The sequence below is a fragment of the Microchirus variegatus genome (assembly GCF_963457635.1).
Source record: "Microchirus variegatus genome assembly, chromosome: 4".
Classification (NCBI taxonomy): Eukaryota; Metazoa; Chordata; class Actinopteri; order Pleuronectiformes; family Soleidae; genus Microchirus; species Microchirus variegatus.
Window position 1 is genome coordinate 38,537,918 of NC_139805.1, and position 12,485 is coordinate 38,550,402.

Consider the following 12,485-nt stretch of genomic DNA (forward strand, 5'->3'; position numbering starts at 1 on the left):
ATTAACAGTAGATTATCAGTAGATTAACAGTAGATTAACAGTAGATTAACAGTAGATTAACAGTAGATTATCAGTAGATTATCAGTAGATTAACAGTAGATTAACAGTAGATTAACAGTAGATTAACAGTAGTTTAACAGTAGATTATCAGTAGATTAACAGTAGATTAACAGTAGATTAACAGTAGATTAACAGTAGATTAACAGTAGATTAACAGTAGTCACAGACGTACGATGTTAGGGTGAGACAGACGCAGCAGAACTCCAATCTCTGTACGAACAATCTTCTTATCGATCTGAAGAAGAAGAAGAAACACCATGAGTCTGACCTTTGACCTCTGTGTGTGTGTGTGTGTGTGTGTGTGTGTGTGTGTGTGTGTGTGTGTGTGTGTGTGTGTGTGTGTGTGTGTGTGTGTGTGTGTGACTCACCGTTTTCTTCAGAACTTTGACAGCAAACGGTTTCTGGGTTTGTTTTTCTTCACAGCGATACACAACTGATGTAGCTCCTCTGAGAACACACACACACACAGTTAAACTAGTGTTAGTTAAACAGTTAAACTAGTGTTGGTTAAACAGTTAAACTAGTGCTGGTTAAACAAGTGTTGGTTAAACAGTTAACTAGTTAAACTAGTGCTGGTTAAACTAGTTAACGTTGTTGAGTCTTAAAGCTGCAGTACGTTAAAAACCTTGTCTCGTGGTCACATGACTTCCTGATTATTCTCTAACTTTATTGATTCACTGCGTGTGAACACAGACGTGACCGAGGGAGCGTTAGTGTGATACAGCAGCAGAGCCTGGGCCTCAATGTGTGTGTGGCGTCAGAATAAGCACTTCCTGTGTGCAGCGCGGGAATGTGTCTGTAATGTTTACAACGTACTGCGGCTTTAAGACGGGATTCTGCTGAGTCATCGTTTACAATCTCAATCGTGACATTTAATCCAGATGTAAACAGGAAATTGAGATTATTGTGTGTGTGTGTGTGTGTGTGATCACGTGGTCCAGACCGGCCCAGTTCAGAGCTCAGGTTGTAGAACTCCTCCACAGTCCCGTCTCGCCTCGAACCTTCCACCCAGAACTCCACCGGATCAGAACCGGGCCGGGAGGTCGGCATGATGTCAGCAGAACTGTCCCCCAAACCAGACCAGGACCACAACCAGGACCACAACCAGGACGAGTCCACAAGTCACACCAGGAGCAGGACCAGGACCAGTTCAGACCCGCCCAGGAGCAGGAGCAGAGTAATCCAGATCAGATCTCAGATGTAAACCCAGATTATCACAGTTGAGGACCAGGATTCATGATCCTGATCAGCTTTAATCCAGGATCAGGACCGAGGACGGACGAACAAAACCACACCGAACCTCCACAGATGCTCCGGGTCCAGATGTGTCGCAGCTTCAGTCCCTCATCATCACCATCATCATCATCATCATCATCATCTTCACCATCATCGCCGCCGCCGTCGTCGTCGTCCCGGGTTTAATCTCCGTGTTTTTCCCGGGACAAACGGCTCCGTGTCCCCGGAGCTCAGCGGACTCTCGGTCGACGTCCAGGCCGGAGAAGCAGCACCGGAGCCCGGCTACAGGAGGAGCAGGAGTCCCGGCGGGCGCGGTGTTAGGTTCTGGTTCTGGTTCTCGGGCAGAACTGATCCAGATCCAGATGTCTGCTGTAATCTCACAGCCCCGCCCCCTTCCCCCAGAGGACCAATCACAGCGCTGCAGAGAGCTGCGCTGTGATTGGACGAGCGCGTGTGTGTGAGTGTGTGAGTGAGTCTGAGCAACGCACACACACACACACACACAGGGAATCAAACCCACAACCTGGAGATTATTAAATTATTATTATTTATGTTTGTTTATGTTTTATATGAAAAACACAGTAAAATGTGTTTATAGAAACATTCAAGTATATACACATATATTTATATATATATATATATTTATATACTGTATATATATGTACTGTGTCATAATATATAACATATTTGTGTACATATATGTTAATGTGTGTACATTTAAACACAAACCAATGTAAATATGACGTTTCGATCACGTGACAAACACATCCTGGTTGTTGGGTCACGTGGTCGTGACGCGGCTCGCTGACGTCACTCACTTCCGGGTCGTGTATGTAAACAGAAGTTTTTTAGAGTCGACGTGTTTCTCCCGGTTCTTCTCTCGCGGCTCTGACGATGACTCTCCGCGGCCTCTCGGCGCTCCTCCTCCCGCTCTGCTCGCTCTCCGTGTCCGTGTCCGTGGCCTCCGTGGACGGGGACGCGCTCGTCACCAAAGCCGCCGCCACGACGAACTCCAGCGGCGTGAACTCGACGCTGAGCGGCGGCGGAGCAGGAGCTCAGAGCCGGAATGGCTTCTTCGACGGCCTCGGTATCGACGGCTCCATGATGCAGCGCGCGCTCTACGTCCTGATCGCGTTCACGATGATCGGATTATTGTACTTCCTCATCCGGGCTGTCAGGTGACCAACAGCTGCTACACTGTATACTCACGATATATGTGTATATACTGTGTATTTATATATATATATATATATGTATATATACACTGTGTATAATGAGGAAGCTGCTGCTGCTTTGTTCAGTTAATAACTGATGACGTCATAGTTGTGTTTATTATTAAGACAAAAGAACAAAGTTCAGTACAGTGTATTATATATGTATATATACACACAGATATTAACATATGTATATGTTTGTACATGCACCTATGTATACGTGTATATATATGTGTATACATACGCGTATGTATACACATATATAAGGTGTACTGTGTTAATCTAATCACATCAGTATCTCAGCTGTTTACAGATGGTTCATCCACAGTTGACCTTTGACCTTTGACCTTCTGCTGCATCACTCTTTATTTAAAGTTCACTGTAAAAAAAAAAAAACATCTCCAACTTCATGTGACGTAATGTTCCTTTAAATATATCTTTATGTGTCAGTGCAGTTCATCACACCCTCCTGTAGGAGGTGCTGTGGTCTGAGCTCCACCTTTGTTTACATTCAAATCGGTACAAATACACGTGACTGCTGTTTGTTTGGTCTTTACACACTGTCACGTGACAGACTGACAAAGACAGTATATATATATACATATACTTATACATGTATATATATATGTGTGTGTGTACATATATGTACATATATAACATGAATCATTAGTTCTGTGTGACAAAAAAATGACTTTAATGAGCAGCTGACAATAATATTATCATTATAATTATAATATAATAATATTATTGATGTCATGATGATTATGATGATGATGATGATGATGATGTCATGCTGTGATGTCATCACCAGACTGAAGAAGCCTCTACAGAGGAAGAAATACGGTTTGTTATTGAACGACTCAGTGGAGATGGAAGCTGTGGAGAGTGAAGACGACGACAACGACACACTGTTTGAAGCTAGGAGTCTACGCAGGTCAGAGGTCAACACACACACACACACACACACACTGTTTGAAGCTAGGAGTCTACGCAGGTCAGAGGTCAACACACACACACACACACTGTTTGAAGCTAGGAGTCTACGCAGGTCAGAGGTCAACACACACACACACACACTGTTTGAAGCTAGGAGTCTACGCAGGTCAGAGGTCAACACACACACACACACACTGTTTGAAGCTAGGAGTCTACGCAGGTCAGAGGTCAACACACACACACACACACTGTTTGAAGCTAGGAGTCTACGCAGGTCAGAGGTCAACACACACACACACACACTGTTTGAAGCTAGGAGTCTACGCAGGTCAGAGGTCAACACACACACACACACACTGTTTGAAGCTAGGAGTCTACGCAGGTCAGAGGTCAACACACACACACACACACTGTTTGAAGCTAGGAGTCTACGCAGGTCAGAGGTCAACACACACACACACACTGTTTGAAGCTAGGAGTCTACGCAGGTCAGAGGTCAACACACACACACACACACACACACACACTGTTTGAAGCTAGGAGTCTACGCAGGTCAGAGGTCAACACACACACACACACACACACTGTTTGAAGCTAGGAGTCTACGCAGGTCAGAGGTCAACACACACACACACACACACACTGTTTGAAGCTAGGAGTCTACGCAGGTCAGAGGTCAACACACACACACACACACTGTTTGAAGCTAGGAGTCTACGCAGGTCAGAGGTCAACACACACACACACACACTGTTTGAAGCTAGGAGTCTACGCAGGTCAGAGGTCAACACACACACACACACACACACACACACTGTTTGAAGCTAGGAGTCTACGCAGGTCAGAGGTCAACACACACACACACACACACTGTTTGAAGCTAGGAGTCTACGCAGGTCAGAGGTCAACACACACACACTGTTTGAAACTAGGAGTCTACGCAGGTCAGAGGTCAACACACACACACACACACACACTGTTTGAAGCTAGGAGTCTACGCAGGTCAGAGGTCAACACACACACACACACACACACACTGTTTGAAGCTAGGAGTCTACGCAGGTCAGAGGTCAACACACACACACACTGTTTGAAGCTAGGAGTCTACGCAGGTCAGAGGTCAACACACACACACACACACACACACACACTGTTTGAAGCTAGGAGTCTACGCAGGTCAGAGGTCAACACACACACACACACACACTGTTTGAAGCTAGGAGTCTACGCAGGTCAGAGGTCAACACACACACACACACACTGTTTGAAGCTAGGAGTCTACGCAGGTCAGAGGTCAACACACACACACACACACACACACACTGTTTGAAGCTAGGAGTCTACGCAGGTCAGAGGTCAACACACACACACACACACTGTTTGAAGCTAGGAGTCTACGCAGGTCAGAGGTCAACACACACACACACACACTGTTTGAAGCTAGGAGTCTACGCAGGTCAGAGGTCAACACACACACACACACACACACTGTTTGAAGCTAGGAGTCTACGCAGGTCAGAGGTCAACACACACACACACACACACACTGTTTGAAGCTAGGAGTCTACGCAGGTCAGAGGTCAACACACACACACACACACACACACACACTGTTTGAAGCTAGGAGTCTACGCAGGTCAGAGGTCAACACACACACACACACACACACTGTTTGAAGCTAGGAGTCTACGCAGGTCAGAGGTCAACACACACACACACACACACACTGTTTGAAGCTAGGAGTCTACGCAGGTCAGAGGTCAACACACACACACACACACACACACACACTGTTTGAAGCTAGGAGTCTACGCAGGTCAGAGGTCAACACACACACACACACACTGTTTGAAGCTAGGAGTCTACGCAGGTCAGAGGTCAACACACACACACACACACTGTTTGAAGCTAGGAGTCTACGCAGGTCAGAGGTCAACACACACACACACACACACACACACACTGTTTGAAGCTAGGAGTCTACGCAGGTCAGAGGTCAACACACACACACACACACACTGTTTGAAGCTAGGAGTCTACGCAGGTCAGAGGTCAACACACACACACTGTTTGAAACTAGGAGTCTACGCAGGTCAGAGGTCAACACACACACACACACACACACTGTTTGAAGCTAGGAGTCTACGCAGGTCAGAGGTCAACACACACACACACACACACACACTGTTTGAAGCTAGGAGTCTACGCAGGTCAGAGGTCAACACACACACACACACTGTTTGAAGCTAGGAGTCTACGCAGGTCAGAGGTCAACACACACACACACACACACACACACACTGTTTGAAGCTAGGAGTCTACGCAGGTCAGAGGTCAACACACACACACACACACTGTTTGAAGCTAGGAGTCTACGCAGGTCAGAGGTCAACACACACACACACACACACACACACACACACACTGTTTGAAGCTAGGAGTCTACGCAGGTCAGAGGTCAACACACACACACACACACTGTTTGAAGCTAGGAGTCTACGCAGGTCAGAGGTCAACACACACACACACTGTTTGAAGCTAGGAGTCTACGCAGGTCAGAGGTCAACACACACACACACACACACACTGTTTGAAGCTAGGAGTCTACGCAGGTCAGAGGTCAACACACACACACACTGTTTGAAGCTAGGAGTCTACGCAGGTCAGAGGTCAACACACACACACACACTGTTTGAAGCTAGGAGTCTACGCAGGTCAGAGGTCAACACACACACACACACTGTTTGAAGCTAGGAGTCTACGCAGGTCAGAGGTCAACACACACACACACACACACACACTGTTTGAAGCTAGGAGTCTACGCAGGTCAGAGGTCAACACACACACACACTGATGATGATGAAGATGATGATGATGATGTCACTGATCAATAATATTGATCAGATCTTTTTTTCTGTCTCTGTTCAGATGAGAGTGACATCAGAGCATGAGGAGGCGGAGCCTGGTGTCAGCTGATTATTGATTATTGATCAGCAGAGAGAGAAATGGACCAAATCTTCTTGTTGTTATTGATTGTTGTTATTGATCGTTGTTATTGATGAAGCCAAAGCAGCAGCTGCTCCATGAGTCAGCAGATAATCAATATTTTTAGATCAATTCATTGATCTTTTTCCTTTGATCGATGGATTGATTGATTGATTGATTGATTGATGGTCGTTAAAGGGACACTCCCACATGTTTGTTTCTGTATGAGGAAAATGATATTTCCATAACTCGTGGCTCCTCCCCTTTAGAGGACAAGGCCCCGCCCCCTGAGGACGTCACAGCCAAGTATTCACTCTGTCATTTTTATTCATTTATTAAAAAAAGACAAAAACATACTTCCTGTTTGACCTGGACTGTTTCTGACCTCACAGAGGTCACACAGAGGTCACACACAGGTCACACAGGTCACACAGGTCACACAGAGGTCACACAGAGGTCACACAGAGGTCACACAGAGGGCACACAGAGGTCACAGGGTTAGGGGTTACCACAGTGAGGTGAATATGTGTGTGTGTGTGAATAAGTGAATTTGAGTGAATGAGTGAGTGTGTGAATGTATGTGTGTGTATAAGTGAGTGAGTAAGAGTGTGTGTGTGAGTGAATGTGTGAGTGTGTGAGTGAATGTGTGTGTGAGTGGGTGAGAGTGAGTGAGTAAGAGTGTGTGTGTGTGAGTAAGTGAGTGAGCGGGTGTGTGTGTGTGTGTGAGTGAGTGAGTAAGAGTGTGTGAGTGTGTGTGTGAGTGAGTGAGGGTGTGTGTGTGTGAGTGAGTGAGGGTGTGTGTGTGTGTGTGAGTGAGTGAGGGGGTGTGTGTGTGTGTGAGTGAGTGAGAGTGTGTGTGTGAGTGAGAGTGTGTGTGTGTGTGAGTAAGTGAGTGAGTGTGTGTGAGTAAGTGAGTGAGCGGGTGTGTGTGAGTGAGTGTGTGTGTGAGTGAGTGAGTGAGAGTGTGTGTGTGAGTGAGTGAGTGTGTGAGTAAGTGAGTGAGCGGGTGTGTGTGTGTGTGTGAGTGAGTGAGTGTGTGTGTGAGTGAGTGAGTGAGTGAGTGAGTGAGAGTGTGTGTGTGTGTGAGTAAGTGAGTGAGAGTGTGTGTGTGTGTGAGTGTTCTCTCTGGATTCTTCCCACACCTTGATCTATCAGGGTCACTCATGAGGTCAGAGGGGGCGGAGTCTGTCTCTGTAACAAGCTCCTGATGATGATAAGTGGGCGTGGCTATGATGATAAACATCTGAGAGAGGGAGGTCCCTGAGGAGAGAGAGGGGCGTGTTTTAATTAGAGAGAGTGTGTGTGTGTGTGTGTTACAGTGTGTGTGTGTGTGTGTTACAGTGTGTGTGTGTGTTATTTGAGGCTCATCAATGTTTCATCTCATGGTGAATTCTTCTTCTTCTTCTTCTGTGGTTGAACACTGTTTCTCTGAAGGCTTTGTGTGGATGGTTCAGTCCACTGCTCTGGATGGTTCAGTCCACTGCTCTGGATGGTTCAGTCCACTGACAGCTCCTTGATCACATTGTTCACACAAACAGATGATATATACATGTATATATACACACACATATACATGTATATATACACACACATATACATGTATATATACACACACATATACATGTATATGTGTGTGTATATATTATATATGTGTTGGGGGCGTGGTCACCATCAGTGACGCTTTTATTGGAGACTTTAAAAAACATGACATCACAACTCTGACATTCAATATTTACAAACTTTATTGATACAAACATTCAAAGAAAGAGAGTAAACAACAACAACAACAATGACATCGTGTGTGTGTGTGTGAGCAGCAGGGGGCGCTCACAGTCCGCTCTGACAATGTGTCACTACTTTATATTCTTTAAAAAACTCAACTGTCCCTTTAAAAAGGTCAAAGGTCACGAAAACATCAAACCACAGGTTTTTATACGTTTAACTGTTTCTTTAACGTTAAAGAAACTGGCCAACATGGCTCCTCCTCCTCCTCCTCCTCCTTAGCTCCTCCTCCTCAGCTCCTCCTTAGCTCCTCCTCCTCCTCCTCAGCTCCTCCTCCTCCTCCTCGTGCAGCAGTCTCTCCAGGAAGTGGATGTAGGTGAGGGCGCGGCGCAGGATGTCGTTCTTGCTCAGCTTCCTGTCGGGGGGGTGAATGGGGAGGAGCCTGCGCAGCTCGCCAAACGCTCCGTTAACGTTCTGCTGACGCCAACGCTCACGACTGTTGGTGAAGCTCCGCCCACAACCTGAGGGGAGAGAGAGAGAGAGAGAGAGAGAGAGAGGGGGAGGAGTCAGCTGATGATCAATGACAATGATGTCATCGATGATGTCATCAACAATCAATCAAACATGTTTTTACCTGATGTCATGTCCTTCAGCTCACACTCGTATGGAGACATGGTGGACGTCTGTCCTCACTGTGTGTGTCCTCTGTGTCCTCTCTGTGTGTCCTCACAGTGTGTCCTCTGTGTCCTCACAGTGTGTCCTCTCTGTGTCCTCTCTGTGTGTCCTCACAGTGTGTCCTCTCTGTGTGTCCTCACAGTGTGTCCTCTGTGTGTCCTCACAGTGTGTCCTCTCTGTGTGTCCTCACAGTGTGTCCTCTCTGTGTGTCCTCTCTGTGTGTCCTCACAGTGACGGTGTGTGTCCTCACGGTGTGTGTCCACCTGCAGAAGACAAAGACATCTAAAGTTACCTCTGTGACTCCCGTGTCTCAGTGTAGAAGGACGCACAGTGTCGCCCTCTGCTGGCAGATCTGTGACTCACCTGTTGAAGGTGCAGCGTGGTCTCGCGCAGCAGCAGCAGCAGCAGACACAGAGTCACGTGCACGGTGGACAGTCCAGCTCTGATCTGAGAGTCCACGGAGTGCACGAGCTCTTTTATACCTGAGACACACACACACACACACAGACACACACACGGACACGCCCCCTGGTGTCGCGACGCTTCGTTTCCATGGAGACGCCATTGTCATTAACGACAGTCTGATTAAAGTCAGTCTCCGGGGACCCCCCCCCCCCCTCACCTCTGCCCCCCCCCCCCGCGCTGAGGGAGTCGTGTTTTCCGGCGTCTCCTCCTCCATCACGACCCTCCTCCTCCTCCTCCTCCTCCTCCTCCTCCTCTCAGGGAAACCTCACCTCAGCTCTTTCCCAGGATCTAAAAAAAAAAAATCAATAAAATTCAATTAAAGAAACTTTATTTGTCTCAGAGGACGAAGACAATATTTACATTATTTACATAGAGAAGAAAAGACAAACAAACATTTGTAACAGGTAAATGTACTACATTATTTAATATTACATACATATATAGGTATATATATATATATATATATATATATATGTGTTTACACATATATATGTATATATGTAAACTTATACACATATATATATACATATATATGTGTATACACATATATATAAATATGTGTATACACATATATATATATGTGTATACACATATATATATACATATATATGTATACACATATTTATATATATATATAAATATGTGTATACACATATGTATACACATATTTATATATATATATAAATATGTGTATACACATATATATGTATATATATATGTGTATATACATATATATGTATATATATATCACGTCTTTATCTCAGTGTAAAACTGAAGTTTGTAAACCACTCACTCTCCCACACCAAAGTCACTCACTCTCACACACCAAAGTCACTCACTCTCTCACGCCAGTCAATCACTCTCCCACACCAAAGTCACTCACTCTCCCACACCAAAGTCACTCACTCTCCCACACCAAAGTCACTCACTCTCCCACACCAAAGTCACTCACTCTCCCACACCAAAGTCACTCACTCTCCCACACCAAAGTCACTCACTCTCCCACACCAAAGTCACTCACTCTCTCACACCAAAGTCACTCACTCTCTCACACCAAAGTCTCTCACTCTCCCACACCAAAGTCACTCACTCTCCCGCACCAAAGTCTTTTAGTGAATTCAGCTTTTAAAATATTGACTTTAGACTTAACTCAGTGACACAAAGTGACCACACGAGGCAGCAGAGGACCAGCAGCTCCTGTGTCTCTGTGAGCTAAAATCACTGGTTTTCTCTATGGACTTTGGTGGTTTACAAACTTCAGTTATAGTCAGTTTTATTGGCCAAGTATGAAGTTCTGGTTCTGGTTTTAAACTGGTCCAGTCCTCCTTTAGTCTGGTCTTGGTCCTGGTCTGAGCTCTAAATGAACCATAATGGAGACTTTAAGGTGGAAGTGTTTAAGGTAAACTTCACATTCCATGACCCTCTGATCACAGGTGCATGCTGGGAAGCGGAGTCCTCAGCGCCGGGTTGTTCCCGCGCTCCGCCAGGGCTTGGACTTCGTTTCCCATGATGCCTCGCGCCCTCTCCCTTCGCTCCTTCCTCCTCGTGACGTCACAGAGGAAGATGAGAATCCGCAGCTTCACCTCCGCAGGAATGGCGGCGCAGCGGCTGCTCACGAGCCCGAGCTCAGCTGCTCCTCTCCGGCCTTGAAGCCGCCGCTGGAGCCGCGGAGCCCGAGGAGCGGAGACGGAGCTGCGACGAGCCGAGCCGACCCGAGCCGAGCCGAGCCGCTGTCATCGGCCTCTTCCGCTAACGATGCTGAGCTAACTGCAGGACTGAAGCAGCACCGCGCCCTGAAACCAGAACCGAGCCAGACTCCCGGCTCACGCCGTCCTCAGGTGAGTCCCGCTCCACACCTGGACCTGGAACTGGGTCAGACCGGCACGATCCGGGTCCGGTGTGTTCACTTTGTGTGTGCTGATGTGGTTCTGGATCCGGGTCCAGACTGTGACCCACTTCTGGTTCTCTGACTCCGCCCTGATCTGGAAACTTAGTCACGTGACGTCAGGTGACGTTAGACGTCCTGAACCAGGTCAGAGTTCACACTTCAGTCTGGTTCACCACCTTTAAAGGGACAGTTCAGGGTTTTAACCTAGACCTGGTTCAGTTCTGATCCAGTCTCACTGGGACCAACACGTGAGGGGCGGAGCTTATGACACTGCTGATTTAATCACTGTGTCATCATCACTGTGTCATCATCACTGTGTCATCATCACTGTGTCATCATCACTCTGTCATCATCACTCTGTCATCATCACTCTGTCATCACTGTGTCATCATCACTGTGTCATCACTGTCATCACTGTGTCATCACTGTGTCATCATCACTCTGTCATCATCACTGTGTCATCATCACTGTGTCATCATCACTGTGTCATCACTGTGTCATCATCACTGTGCCATCATCACTCTGTCATCACTGTCATCACTGTGTCATCACTGTGTCATCATCACTGTGTCATCATCACTCTGTCATCATCACTGTGTCATCATCACTGTCATCACTGTGTCATCATCACTGTGCCATCATCACTCTGTCATCACTGTCATCACTGTGTCATCATCACTCTGTCATCATCACTGTGTCATCATCACTGTGTCATCATCACTGTGTCATCATCACTGTGTCATCACTGTGTCATCATCACTGTGTCATCATCACTGTGTCATCATCACTGTGTCATCATCACTCTGTCATCATCACTCTGTCATCATCACTGTGTCATCATCACTGTGTCATCATCACTGTGTCATCACTGTGTCATCATCACTGTGTCATCATCACTGTGTCATCACTGTGTCATCATCACTGTGTCATCATCACTGTGTCATTGCAATTATTGTTCAGGATAAAAAGTGGACTCTAACATGTGTGTGTCTGTCTTGTGTGTGTCTCTGTGTTGTCTCTCTGTGTTGTGTTGTCTGTTGTGTCTCTGTGTTGTGTTGTTGTTGTGTTGTCTGTTGGGTTGTGTCTCTGTGTTGTCTGTTGTGTCTCTGTGTTGTGTTGTTGTTGTTGTTGTTGTCTGTTGTGTTTCTGTGTTGTCTGTTGTTTGTTGTGTCTCTGTGTTGTCTCTGTGTTGTGTTGTTGTTGTGTTGTCTTTTGTGTGTTGTGTCTCTGTGTTGTCTGTTGTGTTGTGTCTCTGTGTTGTCTCTGTGTTGTGTTGTTGTTGCGTTGTGTGTCCAGCAGGTGGC

General features: G+C 46.4%; 1 protein-coding gene across 1 annotated transcript in view; it reads right to left on the reverse strand.

Annotated features, from left to right (window-relative positions):
- The window catches only part of LOC310925844 (calcium/calmodulin-dependent protein kinase type IV-like), an 11,790-nt gene extending 10,169 nt beyond the window's left edge, over positions 1 to 1,621 (reverse strand). Inside the window, exons 1-3 of the mRNA XM_083887878.1 lie at positions 1,004 to 1,621; positions 429 to 507; positions 233 to 295 (exon numbers count right to left, since the gene is read on the reverse strand). Coding sequence (XP_083744004.1) covers positions 233 to 295; positions 429 to 507; positions 1,004 to 1,110 — 249 coding nt within the window. The 5' untranslated portion in view covers positions 1,111 to 1,621. The remainder of the gene's footprint in view (positions 1 to 232; positions 296 to 428; positions 508 to 1,003) is intronic.
- Positions 1,622 to 12,485: the final 10,864 nt, after the last annotated feature.